Raw genomic sequence first — 20,173 nt, 5'->3', positions numbered from 1 at the left:
TTAGTGTTCTGGGAAATACTTGTGCCAAAAAGTAAGATTGTTCGCACGGTAGCGGTTCCTTGGAGTGGTTTTGACACAATTTTGGCTTTATGCACTAACCGCTCCCCATCATCATCACCACTAGAACCTAACACCCACACAAGACACGACACGACTGTGACGAGGACAACAACAAGCTGTTTTTGGAGTACAGCTCCCGTGCATGCAAGGAGCCAAAGAACTGGAATAACTGCCTATATGGTATGATAAACACCATGGTCACTACTAAACACAGCAGAACATCTTAGAGCAAGGGGAAATTCTCTAGTTGGACAGAAAAAACAGAAGTGTCCCTTGGAAATTTTGTTAGTTATCCCCCAGCTGAGGGAGGTGTGAAAGACTTAAAGCTGCATTTGAATGTGTGAAGGTTTCCTGGCATATTATGTTTCTCTTTATGATCCCTGCTGATACAGTGTTTATTTTCTTCTCATAAAACACAAGTAATTATTTGCATGGATTTGTCAAATTGGCTTTCATCTACAGTAATCAAAATACCACAATCAACAGCTTGCTCTGTGTGATCGCTTGAATCACATGGAACTAGATTTGGTCTCCTTATTGATGATGAAATTGAGAGCAAACATCTTACCACACCTCCAAAAATGTGTGAAATACAGCACAAGGAAACCAGGTAAGCATCAAAGACATACCGTATTTTTCACTCTATAAGATGAACCAGACCATAAGATGCACCTAGTTTTTGGAGGAGGAAAACAAGAAGAAAAAAAATATTCTGAATCCCAGAAGCCAGAACAGCAAGTGGGATCTGGCTTCTGTGATAGCCGTGCAAAGCCTCTTCAGGGCAGCGGGATGAAGGCTCCCCCTGCCCTCAAGAGGCTTCGCACGGCAAAGCCAGGACAGCAAGAGAGATCGCTGCGCAGGAAGGCTCCCCCAAGAGCCGCGCTCCCTTTAAAGGGGAAAAGTGTGTCTTATGGTGCGAAAAATATGGTAAGTTACAGTGAAGATTTAAATATTTTGTTTGCTGTAGTTCCCTTCCTTTTCTTGAAATTTTCATTATTTATTTAATTCAAAATACCCAATTAATCATTTGACGTTTCAATATCAGGGTAGTGAGAATGCATAATTGTTTGATTATTATGCGTATTACAGAACTTTGTGAGTTATTAAGAAAATCTTATTAGTTCCTAAATATTTCAAGTTCAGCTAAGATCTCTTATTCAGGCCTTTTTTCTTTAAAATAGTGTTGTGCAGCCAACACACAACACATACTCAGATAGTATGAAAATGGGTGTGATCAAGTCACCATGCAGGGAAAGTTTAAACTCCAGAATATTTTTTTATTTTAAAAAAATGCCAGAAAATACAGATGTGATTCATCAAGAACAGATGTTTCCTGAAGTTATTCTAAGAATGCCTCAGTTCTTTCAAAATGATAAGTTTTAATACTAAGAGTCATAGTGATAAAGAATTATGATCATGATCAGTAGGAGGCAAGAGCATCGTAATTAGAACTGTCAAATCTCTTTTTAATAATCTATCACAGAACACAGAGCCCTCAAATGTGTTAACTGTGAAACTTATAAATATGACTAAATGCACCTCTTTGTAATAAAGCACAGGAAGTGAGATTTATATTGAAATAAGCGGGTCAGAGTGGGGATCTCCAAAAGTTGAAATGGTGACAGGACACAGAACTACATTTTATACTAGCAAAACTCAATGCCTTCTGGATTACTCATATGCAGGGGCAGTAGTGTACTTAATCCTTTTTACAAACACATATTAATCTCTGCAGAAGGATAACTCCACCCTGTTTTTCCAGATTTCTTTTAGTGTTAGCGTCTGGCTAGGAGATAGAAGTAAAAAACCAGCTTGGGTGGCAAGGATGTGCATTACAGAGGCAAGTAGGCAGTACCCAGGTTATACTGTACCATACGCTACTCTTGTTGCCAAGGCAAGGGTTACAGAACAGAGCAGGCAGGAATGGAAAAAGTTCAGCATACCCCACCTGGCAATTCTTGGGATCAAGCTACCGTATTTTTCGCTCTATAGGACGCACTTTTTCCCTCCTAAAAGCAAGGGGAAATGTCTGTGCGTCCTATGGAGCAAATGCAGGGGGGAGGCAGGTGGGAAAAGCCCCCAAGAGCCGCACACAAGCTCCGTGCGCTCTTGCGGGCTTTTCCCCAGGAGGGAGAAGGGACTCACTAGCCGCATCAGTCCCTTCTCCCACCTCGTAGAAAAGCCCACAGGAACCACGCACCCTTTAAAGAGCGTGCGGCTTCTGCGGGCTTTTGCGGGAGGTGGGGGAATTTTCCCACCTCGTAGAAAAGCCCGCAGGAGCCGCACACCCTTTAAAGAGCGCACCGCTCTTGCTGGCTTTTCCCCGAGGAGAGACAAGGGACTGACTGGCCTCGTCAGTCCCTTCTCCCTCCTCGTAGAAAAGCCCGCAGGAGCCGTGCACTCCTTAAAGGGTGCGTGGCTCCTGTGGGCTTTTGCGGGAGATGGGGGAATTCCCCCACCTCCCGCAAAAGCAGGGAGAAGGTCTGGGAGAAGCGCACAGGCTGCCTGCAGCCTGTCCGCTGTTTCCAGAGCTTGGGGGGGGGGGAGATCCTATTTTTTTCCTTGATTTCCTCCTCTGAAAACTAGGTGCGCCCTATGGTCAGGTGCGCCCTATGGAGCAAAAAATACGGTACTCTGAACTCTGTGAAACTTACTTCTAAGGAAACATGTATTGCAAACCTTCCACTAACAAGCTTCTAGTGAAGAATACTTAAAAACCACAGTAAAATATAGTAAAGCAGCAGCACACATAAGCAGCAACAAGTGGGGTAAGTAAAAATGCCCCATCTCACCAAAAACCAGTGCAAAGAGTCTTGACTTGCTGTTAAAACCTATATAAAATTGGGGGGTGGGGAGTGCCATAGCTCAGGGGCTACCACTGAAAAGGCAGCCTTGTTAAAACTTTGTCATATACTGGACTAAACAAGAAATATGTTTCAAATTGGACGATGTACAGAATTAATGAATCAAATCATAGGATATATATTCCAGAAGCATATTTTCTGAAATTATCAGAAATAGTAATATATACCACATTAACGGTTATTAAAACATTTTATCATCTACTTGTGAGGGGTTTGCATTAAAAGTGTTGCAACAAGGGCTGGTACATATAGAATGTTCAATGATAGTCATACTCTGAGTAGACCCAATGACATCAGTGGACAAGTAACTTGAGTCCATTAATTTCATTGGAAATACTCCAACAATCATCTAACTACAGTATGGATGACAAAACCTCAACTGAACCCACTGAAGGTCCCTGGCAGTCAGTGTAGACAATATTGACCCAGATATAGCATCCTCAGCTCTACTGAACAACCTCAACCTTCAAAAAAAAACCAGCGCCTTCTTGTTTGAATATTACAGCTCAGTCTGGTGTTTGCAGTTTAAAGAAATGATCATTGGGAGCAATCTGCTAAGGCATCAAAAAGTTACTATACTAACATGAGCAAAGCTTTCTATTATAATAGAACCTTTTTCAATTAGTACATGCTCTTGCTTCAGTGCATTATTGTGCTCTGTTCCCCTGACGCTTTAACCTCTCTTCTACTTCAAGAGAAATACTCACACATATGTATGTGGAAGAAAAAATATTGCATGCATGCTGACACACTAAGCAGGATGCATTTGTTAAGCTTGAACATTTTTTCTTTCCCTGCTGCCCTCCATGCCCTGCCAACTTAAAAGTTCCTTTTCTCGTGCTTGAGGAAATCGGTTTCTTATCCCCAGTCTCTGTGGTGCTACATACATCTTAAGAAATCTCTCTTTTTTTAGGCTTTTCATTATTAGATTGCAGAAAAGGTTTCATACCTGAGAGTTATTATAATTTTTATGACCTTGAAGAAAAACTGCAGTATCTATAGCGCAAACATTTTACAGTTCCCACAAGAAGCAAAAGACAAAAAGCCTCCATATTCCATTATTTACCCCTTCAAAAGGCTTAGGCTTCACATAAGTGACAACTATAGGAGATCTACAAGTAATGTCCATAAGGAAGTTCCATAAAACCAGCACTTAGTAGATCACATCCTACATTTCCATGTAGATCTAAGTTTGGGAAATCAACTAAGAGAGTCAACAGGACCACTGGATGGCAAGGAGGTCAAAACAAGATGGCAGAAAATGAATTATTTGCATCTGTCTTCACTATATAAGGCAGCTTTCTGTGCCTGAACTACCTTTCACAGGAAGGTAGTCTTAGGAAGTATGGTAAATGGTGGCAAAAAATGACAATGTATCTCAATGAGAGGGTAAAAGAGGCAAGAGAAGGAACTTAGCTGAAGCAGTCCACTCTCAGTGAGCCTCCATGAAGTCAAGCAGCTACAAGTTGAGTGTGGAGCATCAAACATGTGGTGAGGCTCTACAGAAACTGAACAGTCTGAAGCAGCCTTTAAAATATTGCTAAACATAACTGCTTTAGTTTCAGTGAACTAGATTCTCTGTTCATTCCTGATCTTATATTATTCTGTTTTAATGATGCATTTCATCTTATGGCAGTTTTTGTTGTTTGCATGTTTTTAATTTTGTTTGCTTTGATTTAGAGAGCCAATCGATATTTTTGTTGTTGTTATACAGTATAAATAATATTAACAAACAAAAGAGGCACTTCAGTTCTTTTGACAAGATTGGCTTTCAAAAGCATATTTCTTGTCACAACCAGCACAAAAGGATTATATTGGACTCTTAAAATACTACAAAATACCTGAATCCAATGGCATGGCTGGACAATTCAAACCAGTAAAGTATATAAAAAGAAACTTTTGACTGTAGGACTCATTTTTAAAGGGAAAAACTGGTCTGTGCTTCATCACAATCTCTGTGAACTTAGAAGGTCTCAAATAGCAGGTTGGGAGTTCTGTGGACTTCTAAGCTACGAGCACAGAGTAATGCTCAGCAATTCTATTAACAACTACAGTTTTATCTTTTGACTTAGCGGTTGCCTGGAACAAAATAATAAAAGCTGTAATTTATTTCAATTAAACAACATTAAATTTGCTTTAAATAACAGATAAAAACAAGAAAAAAGCACCAGAGAACAATTGAATCCACCACATGCAGTTAAATCACTGAGAAGGAATTCACAAAATGTTTATTACTCAGATTACATCCATCTTCTCACTAAAACTCCAGTTCCTGCCATGCATTGTTATGCAACAGCTATTCCTTCTATATTTGTATATCCCAGAATACAAGTACTTATGCCAGAATTACAAAACTCAAGATTTTTTTTTTTTTAAAAATGCCAAGCTACAATAGGAAACGATCAGGAAGTCCTTCTGAACTACATAATTTAATAAAACCACATCATTTTTCATTTATAATCTGCTACTCCAATAGTAAAACAATATACAATAGAAACGATTCCCAGCCAATTTCACAAACCGCATAAACTGGAATACGCAAATAAATTCAGAACACAGCATTCTAACTTAGCTGATTAATGGATTGGGAAATAAAACTGATAAGCACCTTTGGCAGGTCTCAGACTGCTAATCCTACATTTTCCCACATTCAGCTTTCCCTTATGAATGTGATTCTGTTGGGTGCAGTATCTTCAGTAGGACTGTGAATGCCACAAGGAAGCATTCCTGCATATGATTTCCTAACTCCCAGACTGATGCCTGCATTCCCATATGAAAATGTGAAATCCACAAGATATACATTAGATATCATAACTTTCCTCAAAAAATGAAAACACACCAAGATAATTACTCTTCAACCAAACCAGACATTTCCAACAAATAATTCCTTGCTCCCTCATTTCAAAAATTACCATTTGTGAGGTGGCTGGGTTTGTAAAAAAAAGAAGAAGACGTGACTATTTATAGTAAATATGAAATACTAAATATTTAATTTACTACTGAAAGAGAGATTCACAAGAAAAAAAAACCAAGCATCTCTGTTCTATTTGAAGAACAAACACACATGGAAAGAATTACTACCTGAGAATTTTTGGACCAATAAGGAAACTCATTATAAGACAGAGAAATTGAAGTTGAAAAGCAATTGTGTGCAATGGCTTTTTCCCGCCTGCGGATTGGAACATCCCTTTTTCCTGTGGCTCCCAGAGAGCATTCCAAGACCTTTGTATATAAAAACCAATGCTACCCCCAAATGGGCCCAAGGAGATTTTCAAGAGACTGATACACAAGAACTACATACCTCCTCAGCCACTAAGACAGTGTGGATGCTGTCACCTTCTCACTAAAGAACTTCTCCCAAAATCATACAAAGAAGGCGTCCAAATTCCTTACAGACACAAACCTATCCAAATAAAAATATGGAGTGCCCTCCATTTGTGCGCACATACCTCCATTTGCAAAAAACCAAGCTTACCTTGAGCAAGAATGATGGATCAGTTCTAAGCACTATTTTATCCTGGTTAAAAAAGTGCAGATCTGAGGATCAAATAACAGAGCTCCCAACTCGGGGGTGGGCTCTGATCCACTGGAGGAGGGTGTTGCACCACTTACGAGTGACCTTAACTAACATAGCTAGGGACAGCACTAGGGAGGAAAGGTGCTCCTTGCTTACGAAAGGTAGCTCCAAATCCTCCTTAGGGAATCCTCCTATCCTTCCTCGAGTCTGAGCCGGTGGCAGGGAGTAAGCTAACGGTGCCCAAGGCGGGTGCATGGGGCACAGCCTCGACTAGAACACCAAGGGGAAAGTTTTATTTAAGTTTTATAGTGATAGTGGAATTATAAAGGGATATCACAACCACATAATCCATAGGTTAGCGGCATACTTCACATGCGGTGTCCCTGGAGTGAAATATAAAAACTTTTATTTCTCCACATTTAGTGGCAATCAGTGAGATAAAAGCATCACATTATTTACAGAACTAGAAAGTCTGTAAACAATGTTCAAAATGAAATGGGGGAAAGTGCTATTAAAGAAAAGAACACAAGAAAATGGGTATCCTCCACTTTAGCAAAAATCCAGGCTCTAAGGTACATTTGCCTGAAAGTGAACACCTACACACGTGGGGGGAAATTATGCTTCACTAAAAGCTTCCAGATAAAGTGGGAAGATACTTATGCAACTCCTTCACAAGAAAAGAACTAGTGCAGAAAAGAATACATAGGATATATCTGAAATGCTCCCACGATTATGGGTGAAGCTGTCATGCTGGCAACAAATGGCAACAGCAGCATCTCATTTAGTAGTGTTGGCTATTTAGCATAATAAAGTAGAAAATGGGCTTACATGAACATACTATGAATAAATTCTTCAATGCTTGCCACACAGTATATTGAAGAAAGTGTTAAAAGTAAACACTATTCCACCACAAGCTAGGTTTGTATGAACACACTTATTTTATGTTCAGATAGATGTGTCGAAAGAAAGAACAATACAAACACCACAGAACAAATTCAACAAATCCAGGATACTAAGAATTTTAGGAATCAATGAACAACCTTTACTCGAGTATACAGTGCTGCCCTTGCCATGATGGCTCCTTAAAACTATTATGTTCAAGTACAGTCTGGTTGAAAATGAACCGACCCACTTCCTTTTCACACCGTAATTCCAAGAACCATCTGTTAGGTATCTTTATTGGGTTTCTTCAAAGAATAACCTTCCTCAGTACAGTCACCCATTAAATGTAAGGCAAGTTTCACTCTAGGTCTAGGAGCAGCAATATCTATTATTTGCTACAGCAGCAAATGCCAGGATCCAAAGAGCCCTATATAAAACTGGAAATAACTTACGGTACAGTGAGTTTTTCTCATTTTCCTTTCCAACTGCAGCTCTGAATGCTGCATTGAATCCTGCTCAGTCTGGAGGGTTGGCCACTGTGAGAACAGGATGCTGAACTGGATGGGCCACTGGCCTGATCCAGCAGACTGTTCTTATGTTCTTATCTGGTCTCTTTTGGGTGAGCAGAGGCACCAAAATATAGACAAAATGCCTGAAAGTGTTCATCTGTGATCTCAACCCCTTGCCCTTCTTGATTTGTGCATCTAGCAGAAGACTGACTGGGTGAGTCCAGGGAGAGTTAGTTCTTCACTGTGGTATCAGCTAGATTGAAGGACATGCTGGACCCAGAAGACTGGCCAGTAAGAGGACCCTCACAATTATTACAGAGAATAGTAATTACAGAGAACTTCAGAGAGTGGTGGCCATGCAACTTTAAGAGTGCTTGGTGGAAGCTGATTATCTTGACCCATTTCAATTGGGCTTCAGGCCTTATTTTAGTACTGTAATTGCTTTCATTTACCTATGTGTAACCCTTTTGCTTCTCCTTGCTTCCTTGGCAGCTTTTCATTTTATCAGCTATGATACGGGGAGGCCCTGTGGTTTAGGGGTTGAGGGCATGATGTTTTGGTGGTTTCACTCCTATCTACAGGGCTAGTTTCTGAGAGTGACAGTGGGTCAAAGTATACAGAATGTGGTAATCTACTGTCACTTAAGGCCAAAGTGGCATGGATGATGTGGAGAGCCTTTTTTCAGCAACAGATGGTTTGCTATCTACCACCATTCCTGGACTGAGATAGCCTAGTCATGGTTATCCGTGCTCTAATAATCTCATGGCTAGACTACTGCAATTCACTCTGCCTGGGTCTGCTCTTGAAGACTGTTCAAAAAGTGCACCAGGTACAAAATGCAGCAACCAGAGTGTTGATGGGCTTTTGTGCACACAATCATGTGCCACTGGCTTTTAAAGATCTGTCAGTACATCACTGAGCCAAATTTCAAGGTGTTAGTTTAATATAAAGCCTTAAAGAGCTTGGGAAACTGTTACCTGAAGGAGCACCTCTTTTTATAATGCCCCATCTAGAACAGCTGGGGAGCAGAAAGGTGGCTGGGAGGTATAATCCAGTTTGAGGCACATGCTATACTGTGTTTTTGTTCACTCTATTTAGAATTTTAAGATGATGAAACCTAGTTTGCCGACTCAATGAATCTTTATGCAATAATTTAATTGCTACAAAAAGCAGCTACCTGAAAAACTCTTGTGGACAGTTCAACACAGCCTGGGTGCTACTGCATCAGAACAGCTCTACTACTATCTACCTTGTGATAAAGGATAAAAAATGTGGTGCAATTCATGCTATATAGACAAGATAAATTCATATTCCCTAATAGGCAGAAGCTAATAATCATTTACTTCAATGTTCATAAGCAAACACAACTATCACTTCCAAAGATTAATGCTATCAAGGAAACCTAAATCAATTATTTTGAACGTGTATTCATTCATCTTGTCTAAGACATTATAGGACTGGGGGCGGGGCTATAAACTAGTAGCCCTGCTTTACATTTTCTACTCAGGCAGAGTAAGTGCCATACACACTGCTCAAGAGAAAAAGTCGTGAATGGCGGCTAACATGTCAAACTATGCAAAGGATTTATGCTTACCTTTAACACAAAGGAAACAGGGAGCCATGCACAGAGCTTGCTGGTAACAACCACTAGCTCCCATTCAGACTCCCCATGTCTGACTTTAAAGGCAGAAAAGGAGTGAACAATGAGTACTCTTGGCAGTTATCCTTGGGGGAAATTTAAAGATGGATGGACCAAACAGGAAGAGAAACTGGAGGAAAATGTAGAGTTTATGCCAATTATCCAAGTTCAGAAACAATATCTGAACAAGAGGAGGAAAGATTTACCATATAGCTTATCAAAATTAGGTACTACATACTTGAAAATCTAGTGTTATAAAATATGTATTTAACTAGGCATCCAGGTTTATGGGTTCCCCCCCCCCGTACTAAAGAAGATGCTAACTTCTTACATACCTGCAAGGTGGCAAAAACATGGAGTCCTTCATAAGCACAGATCCAGAAAGAAGAATATACCAGCATCTTGCAATAGTGTCTGAGCTAAAGAAAAGGAACAAGTATTAGCTACATCCTATCAGTGTGAAGTGCACTATATATCTAAAACATATAATCAAAGCTTTAAAAGCATGTCTTTCGCCATTCACTGCCCTATCTGGGCAAATTTCAAACATGAAAAGGAGAGCCTCTCAAATATATAACAAGTGGTAAAGCTCTTTAAACATGGGAGCTCTGTCCCAAGGTGTCAGTTTCTTTTTGGGGACAAGTCACAGAAGGTAAATAAATTTGAGAGTAGTGTAATTCCTTTGAATTCATAACTTGCTTGAGCCAAAGAAACAGTATACAAATAAAAAGGATTTGGTTCTGAACCTTCTGGTGACAGCTAAGGTAACAGTTGGGTCTTCCGGGCAGCTCTTAAAGAAAGGGTAGAAACGTGGTGTAGTAAAGTGGCTACAAAACCAAGTATGAATCAGAAGTGTCTGGTTCAGATGTTGTATTTGCTATTAAATCAATAGGCAGCATTAGACAAGCCACTCCCTCTGAGTCTCTAGGCCTCAGAATTTGAAATATGGGGGATAACACTTCTGATTTAGCTTACAGGGTTGTTGTAAGGATTATAATGCATTGAAAGTACAGTGGTACCTCGGGTTAAGAACTTAAACCGTTTTGGAGGTCCGTTCTTAACCTGAAACTGTTCTTAACCTGAAGCACCACTTTAGCTAATGGGGCCTCCTGCTGCTGCCACGCCACCGGAGCACAATTTCTGTTCTCATCCTGAAGCAAAGTTCTTAACCCAAGGTACAATTTCTGGGTTAGCAGAGTTTGTAACCTGAAGCGGCTGTAACCTGAGGTAATAATAATAGTAATAATCTTAATAGTAATAATAGTAGTAATAATAATAATAGTAATAATAATAATATTAAATTTTATTTATACCCCGCCCTCCCCAGCCAAGACCGGGCTCAGGGTGGCTAACAAAAAGTATAAAAACAATTGATTAAAATACAACTTAAAAACAAGATTAAAGTACAACATTAAAATGCAGCCTCATTTCAGTGGAAACTCAAATCAAAAACTTTTTGGGGATGAAAACGTCAATTCTTCACCAAGGCCAACTGTACCACTGTATATGTAAACTTGAAAGTACTACATAAATGTTGAGTATTAGTATTTATAATTTACTAAATGACTATCAAATAGGACATGTCCAGTCAACTGAAGGCACAGCATCTGTGTGAATAATTCCATAATCTCAGTACACTCCTGTTTTTCCCTACAACATCCCACCCTACCACCAGCAGCAGAAGGGAACATTTGTGTTATTAGTAAGTATGTGTTACTAGGAAGCATAGCCCTAGACAGCTTTCTACCTACCTTGCTTCTATCTAAGCATGAAGTAGAAAGGAGTGGAGTGGAAACACAAGATGCTCTCACACCTCCTGTTTCCTTTAATGGCTTTGTCTGTGTACACACCCATGATCAGAAATAAATGGAGAGGAAAAGATAGGGCTCCATTGAGCCAATTGCAATCTCTTGAAATCTCATGCCCTAACTCTGCACATGTGATGTACTGAAATGTTTTCATATGACTTACGCCAAAACCATAGAGAGTACACAGCAAAAATATGGGACTATTGCACAAGAATGTGTTTTATGAGCTATGTTAAGGAAATCTAAATAAATGTTAAACTGTCCTAGATGTATTAAATTTTCAATTTAGGTAATGGTGAAGTGCACTTACCAAAACAAAACTTGATTTCCATCGTACCTTTTGTAACGTGCACTGGAAGTCATAATTCTGAGAAAAAGAAATTCAGTATCATTATGAAGCATGCTTATCATATTTTGGATAATTGTGAACTATTAATTGCATACAGTTCTCCTCTTTGCAATACCAGTGCTCAAGGAGGCAATAAATTAATATTCCCGCTTTATCATTGAGGAATTAAAGTTAAGAGAATTCGGTGTACTGAGATTTAAACACAGATCCCCCAAGAATGAATACAATATTTAGAACCCCTGGACAAATTGTGATTATCATTTTCACATTACGATTTGTAGTCTTTTACTTTAACAACATGTCATACTATATTTCACAATGCATCATACAAAAGGTTCCATGCAGAAAACGGAGAACAAATGCTTTCTTACTTACAAAATCAGAAAGATTGATCTTACCTCAAAACAGTCAAGTATTGCAAGCCTGAATGCAAAGAATGCTCTCACCAGCATAGCCAAAATCACTTTTGCATTAGCCCAGCTGCTCTTACCTTAACTGATGCTCCCTGAGATGAGACAGTATGTCCATTCCATGAAGATAGTAGTAGATAGTATTTAATTCCTGAAAAGAATAAAATAAAATGTTATATTCAGCAACAGAATTTTGTGTAGTACATTAGTTAGTACAGTGTAATGGACAGGGTGCCAGTCTAGGGATAAAGAGGGAAGGAAAACCTAAAATTTTATCAACAGTATGCCGACACCAGGTTGAAACTGGTTGTTCAAGAGTGCCTTTGAGAAAGACTTCTGTTCAAAACATATTGGACTCAATTTTTTAGTGTTTTTGTGTACCTGAAGGTCTCTTCCACTACAGGGCTCTGTTTATAGGAATGAAGGGAAAGAGAAGTTTACAAGTGATGGAAAAAGGTGACTTAAGCCAGAATTAGATCACATACTTCATAACCCAAGGACAACAGAGCACAGGCTTAGGTAGCTTTTCACACTTGAACTTTGATTAAAATGTGGGTAGGGTGTGCCACTGATAAGCCATAATGGTATATCATCAGAAATTTGTTTAATTTACATATTATTGTAAACCACCTTATAATAATTTTTTCTAAAGCATACAATTCATTTTTTTTAATTTAAAAATGTATTCAGTGGCATCAACATTGGCTTAATAACTTTTAGTCACATGGCAGACAGGAATACAAAGGATGTAACAAACACAAGAATGCTTCACCACTCATAAAACAAAGTCATGCTCGGATCACCAAGGAAAAGTTACTGCTTAAAATGCCATTTATCTTCTGTTGGTGTTAGCTAGTTGTCAGGGAGCTTATTAGTCAAAATGTGATTTAGAGCTCCAGTGGTGAATGGCTAAACACCTAAATCTCACGGGTTAGTCCTTTTCAGCATCTCTTTGTCAACTTGTTTTTCCTACCTAGAAATACTGCTGTCATAGAAAGATGTATTCACTTATGTTTTTAAATATACTGCATTAGCAAGTCTTCTCTGCAACTAGTGCATGAAGAAAATTTGTTGCACTTTTAATGGGAACCTGGAACTTCAAATCTAGCAAAATTGTAAGCATCCATGCCCTGTCATAGAAGCCATGAAAATTTATATGGCCAGCTCCAAGAGACAGACAGCAATTTAGGGCCAGGATACCCAAGGACTGTCTCCTGCCATACAATGTGTCTGTCTTTTAAGATTTACCAGGAGCTCTATTGCCATCCCAAATCTGAGGTACATTTAGCAACAGCATGCAAGAGATGGCTTGGCCGAGTTTGTTGAATTCACTGTCCCGGTAGATCTGCCTGCCCTCCATATTACCTTTTTGTGGACTCCTCAATGCTTTTTCATTCTAACAAGTATTTCATTTAGCTGTTTAACTTCTAATTTAACTGGTATAAATTTCTGATTATAATCTACCATCCTGTGTCTGTCTGATGGACTGACAATCTGTTGGTTTTGTCTTTCAAAATATTGATAGTCACTTTCTGTGGATGCTTTTTGTGGAAAATGTGGTATAAAATTTGACTTCAGTAAACAGAAACATTTTTTTCCATAGGAGTGCCATTGTCAGTGCCACAAGCTCACAATCTATAAATATGCATAAATGTGTGTGTGTGTTTAATTTGGGACCTGATGTTCTAAATGACATTTTTCTTAGTTACATCTTCCATGCTAGAATTTCTCAGACAAAGTACTGGATGCTTAATTCAAAATTTGAGAGTGAAATTCATTCTACCACAATCCCCTTAGCATTGCCAGGAAGCAACACTGCAGTGACAGCAGAAGCCACAACTTGCAAAAATCCTGGAACAGTCTGCTTTGTAGATAGAGAAACCCCAGACTGCCTGGCCACTTCCTCCTGCCAACAATGCACTGACTTAACTATCTCAACAAGTCCTGTGTGCAGTTTAGACCCAGTCTAACTTTCGCTTTGTCTTCCTTTCACTGCATCTACTACTTTTCTCATCTTTTCAAACCACTCAGTGGGTCCCACTTCCTTTCAACACTTTTTTCTCATTACCTATATCCATATTGCATTATTCCCCTCACCCCAAAACACAGCTTATAGAGCAGGGGTAGGCAACCTAAGGCCCGTGGGCCAGATGCAGCCCAATTGCCTTCTCAGTCCGGCCCGTGGATGGTCTGGGAATCAGCGTGTCTTTACATGAGCAGAATGTGTGCTGTTATTTAAAATGCATCTCTAGGTTATTTGTGGGTCATAGGAATTCATTCTTTTTTTTTTTCCAAAACATAGTCCGGCCCACCACAAGGTCTGAGGGACAGTGGACCGGCCCACAGCTGAAAAAGGTTGCTGACCCCTGTTATAGAGCTTTCTCATCTTAAGAACTGAAAAGTATGTCCCTGCAAGCTCCCAGTACCATGCTGTGGTTAAAATCTAGTCTCCTCTCCCTAAGCTCTCTTCCCTTTTCCTCTTGCTCAACCTTACCTCACATTCCTCTTCTGCAGTCTGCTGCAGCTCTGCATCTAACAGGGCACATGCCCTGAGCAGCAGATTGGGGGTGGCAAGCAGGGGTGCAGCATGGAAGAGAGGAGAAAAGCATGATGGCAGATCTCACCCAACCTCCCTGCCCCGTAGCTTGTGATAATCCTCTCCATCTCCACACTTCCCCTGTTGCTGCTCCCACAGGTATGGGCAGGACAGAAATGCTTTCTCTCCTTCACCATCATCTGCCCCATCACCACCCAGAAGTCTTGCCCCACTTCATGCCCCTAGACATCACTAAGAGAACGGGCTTCCTTCTTTCAGTGCCAGTGGGGAGGCACACACAAACCCACAGGCTTCTTTTACTTGGTTATGGTGGGGTAGGGAATAAAGTCTTCAGCACCCTCCCACCCCTGCTACTGAGAGAAGGAAGCCTGAATAGGATGGGTCACAAAGAGAAGAAAGACCAGAGTTTGAGAAGGAAGAATCAGTCACACACTGACCTGCCTAGGCTCAGCCAATCAGGTGGCAGTGGCTCAGCAGCAGGCACTTCCACCCAGGCCTAAGAGGGAGGGATCGCCTAACACCTGTTATTTCCTAACATCTTTCCTAGTTAATGCATAGTATACCTAAAACAAATTCATATACATACAAACAAGTATCACTGGTTTCAGAAGAATTCTATTCTAGTTAAACATGTTTAGGATCAGCCCAAAAAAGTGTTCCCTATTCCAAGGCACCAAATTATATGCACTGGAACTGTACTGCAAATAGTTATGCTACAAGAGTTGATGTTGCAAAGCAGCTAAGAAACTGAGCTATGCTTTGAATCAAACCTCTGCTCTAGTTTATAGATCATGCTAAGTCAACGTTAGTTAGTTGCTTCCAATGAATGAACAGATGACTCAGGCACTCTGCCCAGTCAGTCGCTTTTTGCTTCTAATCACTGCAAGCAGAAGCAATAAATAAGCCACGAAGCTTTGCTTGGCATTACATCTGAACCTGGATCATAGCTTGCTTCTCCTTAACAAGCCATGGTCAGCAACTGCTGTTCGTACTCCATACACAAGTTTATTAGACATTAATGTACTGCTTCAAACAAATTTTAAATTTTGTGCTATTTAAGCAGCATCTGCTTATTACCACAATATTGTTCTACATCACTTTAGGATCTGATGACTGCTGCCCATAATTTCTCAGATTGTTTTAAAAACTAGTTCTAAAATATGACAATTCTATACATTTGAAGTACAAGATGAATTGTAGCTTGTGTGAGCCACCTAGTGGGAAGACCAAGCAACTTCATTCAACATTGACACTTGACAAAATGAAACCCTTAAAGAGCACTTTTTAAGAGAATGCCTCCATTAAACATATTAGAGTGGTGTCAATCAGTTATGCTTGGGAATAAGAACTGTGAGAGAGTTGGATAAAAATCACTGAAAAAAGAGCACCAACACAGACAATATACAGTGCAGATTTACCCCCTTTGATAAATCCTTCTCCCCATCCATGCTGGTCACCATTCAGTCCTATCAGTCCACCACTGTGGATCACAGGAAATTACATCTGTTCAAATGGCTGCTCAGGCCATGAAGCTTTCTGTGTCTTGGGCAAGTCTTGCTGAGACTGCAATCCTATGCGTGCATACTTTGGAGTAGGTATCACTGAATGCTTTTCTGCCAGGTTCCATTCAGGTCATACATACAATTGTCACAAAGAACACAGCCATACAGTAAGTGTCTAAACCAGGGTGGTCCAACACATGGCCTGAAAGCCACAAGCAGCCCACAATGCCTTTTTTGGCAGCCCTCAACATTTGACATCCTTTCCAGCCGCCTTTCCAAAGCCCAGTGCTATGGGAAGGAGGCATGAGGGATTTGACAGAATCCTAGAGTCCTTCTGCCTCCTTCCCAAAGCCTAGTTAGTACTTTCCCAGCTTTGAAAAGGAAATGGGGGGGGCTCTAGAACCCTTTCTTAGCCAGCTTTGGGTAGGAAGCAGAGGCTAAGGGGGCATTAAATTTTGGCCTTGCTTCTCCCCCCCCCCCTCCACACGCACAACAAGGTAATGTGCGGCCCATGAGTTCCGTATCATAGTACTTTTGCAGCACGCTTCGTATGAACCATACCACTATTTTTTGGTCTCAGTCTAACAATCCTCATGGGGTTTAAGATAATGCTATATACAACACCCTGAGCTCCTTGCAGAAAATGCTGGATACAAACTATGACAAACAAAAAATAATAAATTGCCGTTTTTACGTTTTGTGCTTTTTCCACAGCAGTGCAGGAGCTTTCACATGATACTGAAGGAGGGAATATTGCATGAACCACCCATTAATCTCAAAGCCATACTGAAAAAAAGTAAAACAATAAAAAGAAAAGAAAATTAAGTGATTCAAGCTGCTGAGGGTAGCTCTGGGGTACTTTATTAGGGTAACCATATCCAGGCTAACCATACTTAGTTCTGCTCTCAGTACAAGGATTAAGAGCCAGAGGGGGAAATGGGGGAATGTGTTAGAAGGCAACAAAAAGATGGAAGGGACAAAGCTCATTCTCTACAACACAGCTTTCAACTTCTTTTGAAGCTTCCACTGGCATAGGACTGGATCCAGACTCTGCCTTACATGAACAGAAGGATCCCTTATAATCCAGCATTAGAATCCTGTTTTGTCTTCCCTCCTCCACTGCAGTTTCTTATAACACCCTCCTCCAGGTGTTTGAGAGGCATAGGAAAGTTGGCATAAAATCACCTCCCCTGCCACCTTTCTGTCAATGGGGCATGCTAACTGGAACTTCACTAAAGGAATGCTACTGCCAGCAACAGCAAGCTCTGAATCCAACCCATTGAGCAGTACACAGGCAGGTTTGTTTTTGCATTATTTGTCTCGGATCTCTATTTTGTACTGCAGGGTGCAGGGTCTACTGCAACCACAAAACAAACTCATTCTGAAGATTCTTCAACCATCTCCATACACAGAATCTCATACTGACTTTTGGCTTGGTACCAGTTGTATGAGACATTCACAACGAGCACTGTATTTGCAACTAGCTTGACCCTGTAGCATCCTGGTATACATCCCATGCCCTCAAGTTAGCTGAAGATTCCCTTTTGAGTTCCTGTAGATTGTACAGTCATTGTGGTTATTATTAGGTTTAGTGACTGTTGGAACTTTACCATGTTAAAAACTGGATTTTGCCATTTTTCATTGTTATCAGCACTAAACACTGCACTCCAAACAAGGTGATATCCCCACCCCCACTTTCATTCTACTGTACTAGCTTTTGTAGATCCACATATCAGTTTGTGCCCTAAGCTGTAACTCCTGTATTCTCTCTCATGGATGCAGTTGTGCTTCAATGTCAGTCATGAATTTTATTGGTGTTTCCTTAAGTCCCTATGTAACACAGGCCCCCTTTCTTTCCCATGAATTGAAGGCTGAGAACATTCTTGTACCATTATTGCTAAAAAAATTTGTTGTTGTTGTCTTGCATATGTTCACTGTACTTCCTCTGCTCCTTTGTCAATTTAGACAGCAAGCTCATGAAAATTGATTTACTTTGTGGCAATTCATGCATATTTTTCCTACTGCTGGCGTCTGACACAGCTCTCCCTTTGCATGCTACGGTGTACATCTGCAAGCCTCCAGAATGTTTTAGTACAGTCTGTGTGGCAAAATTCTCAACTGCATCCTTATCTCTTTGTTGCATCATGTCCACATTTTTGACAGTTGGCAGCAAGCATTTCTATTAGTTCTTGAGATATCTCATATGTTCTAGATAACTAGAAGTCTTTATAGTATTACACTGTCCTGCAGATTGAGTTTTTCCTTTATTTCTTTTGAGATTTATCGCAGGAGGATGCTGTACTTCCTAGTTTATTGCCTGGAATGTTTTCCTCTGCTATAATATATCTTAGGAACCTGCTCTTTCAAGGGAGGTATAACCCCATCCACAACACGGCATCTGCTTAATTCTCACACCCTAGAACCACCAACCCACAGAACTTCCATCTTCTTGGGATTCAGCTTCAATTTATTACAGGTGGCACACTTGCCACTAGATTCCATGCCCTGCCCATATTCCTGATTTTTTTGCCAGATATACTGATAAACTTTTATCATGCACATTGATGACACTTTATTAATAGCAATAATGCATCCCCTTCTTATCTTGTAAAGATAAGCTCCAACAGCTCCTTCCACCTTACCCAGTCATGTGCTATGTTTTCAGTTTCAAAGTTCATAGGTGACAAATCTTCTATATTGCTCTGTAAGGGTTATGAGATATCCCACTCTGAAATCAAATATGGTCTGCTGAACCTTTTAAAAGAATTAAGGCTCCACAATGGAGCTTGTTAAACTCATCTTTCTTATGTACTAATGAAGGATGCTGAACTTTGCCTGAGACAAGAGATCAGGAGGAAGGGGAAAAGTCAAAAAGGTAAAATGAATAAATTAGTTAATTCACTATACACAAATTCAACACATGGATTCTTACATAAATATTAATCAAAAGCCTCCAAATTGCTGAGCATCTCCACATTTGGATCTCAGCTATATGTAAATGCCAACTTCTATGACTAGTTTTAACATACGAAAGCACATTGTAGTATACAATAAAAATGCATTCACACATATTATACATAAACATATATGCAGAGAACATTCTTCGTATCACTAGTGAGGAACCTCAGGCTAAAATGCTTCCTCATTTCTTTCATCCACAATTCCTCCCCTTTCACAGAAGCATGAAGACTGAGGAAGCAATGACACTTCCAATGCAGGAAATCCAGAGCTAGCATATCCACAAAAACTGACTGCCCAGCTTCTTCCTGAAGAACGCCAAGCAGTCCTTTGAGTATTTACTTCTATCATTTGCAATTGTTCCGGTTGTATGCAAACCATGGTTTGACGAAATGTTGTCTTTTCTCAACCAAGATCATATGGAATGGAAAGGGAAAGTAGAGGGAAAGATCAGATGTTTCTCACTTCTTGTTCACGTACACTGCACACCATGATTTGATACTGCATCTGAATTGTCACAGAGAGAAGATTATTGCTCTTTTCACTAATTGCAGCCCTTATCCTGACAGGATGATTTGAGTCTTAGCTAAAACTTAATGACAAAAAACTTCTCAGCAAACTACTGAACATTTAAATATACTGTAAAATAGTAATTGTTAAGATCTTACAGTATTTAATCCTAAACATGCATACAGAAACACGGTACTGTATAGCCTTCGGCATCTCCCACTAGCAGGTTTTACAGATACTGTACAGTATAATTACATGCTGTTGCTACTATATACCAGGTGTAAAATATAGGGCATATCCAGCCCTAGGTTTTGTCCATGGCCTTCAGCCTATGCTGCTGTGTGGGTATTTACCTAGCATAATTTTTTAAGAAGAGAAGCCCAGGATAAGGTTTTTCAAGTTGGGAGGGTGGATATGGCTTAAAGACCCTGCTTTGATTGTCCCTGGTCATTATAGACCTTTGGGCTCAGAAGAACTAGTGTGATTCTCGAAAACGGACATAACTTACCTAGTCTGTCCTTCAGAAAATTTGAAGATGCTGTATATCCAGGTTATATCCAAAAGGAACCTTTATCAAAATACTCTTAGGCTACAAACAATGAAAGGAA

The 20,173-nt window shown here is 40.0% G+C and overlaps 1 protein-coding gene across 6 annotated transcripts in view; it reads right to left on the bottom strand.

Moving 5' to 3' along the window:
* The window catches only part of RAPGEF6 (Rap guanine nucleotide exchange factor 6), a 140,611-nt gene that overhangs the window by 107,156 nt on the left and 13,282 nt on the right, over positions 1–20,173 (bottom strand). For all 6 annotated transcript variants that reach the window (XM_080997077.1, XM_080997081.1, XM_080997078.1 and 3 more), the window contains exons 2-4: positions 12,119–12,189; positions 11,590–11,646; positions 9,807–9,890 (exon numbers count right to left, since the gene is read on the bottom strand). In XM_080997077.1, coding sequence (XP_080853203.1) covers positions 9,807–9,890; positions 11,590–11,646; positions 12,119–12,189 — 212 coding nt within the window. The remainder of the gene's footprint in view (positions 1–9,806; positions 9,891–11,589; positions 11,647–12,118; positions 12,190–20,173) is intronic.

The sequence above is a fragment of the Podarcis pityusensis genome, assembly GCF_964106645.2.
Source record: "Podarcis pityusensis genome assembly, chromosome: 2".
In the NCBI taxonomy this organism is placed as follows: domain Eukaryota; kingdom Metazoa; phylum Chordata; class Lepidosauria; order Squamata; family Lacertidae; genus Podarcis; species Podarcis pityusensis.
Note: the sequence above shows the minus strand (reverse complement) of the source record. Positions and strands in the feature narration are given on the sequence as shown.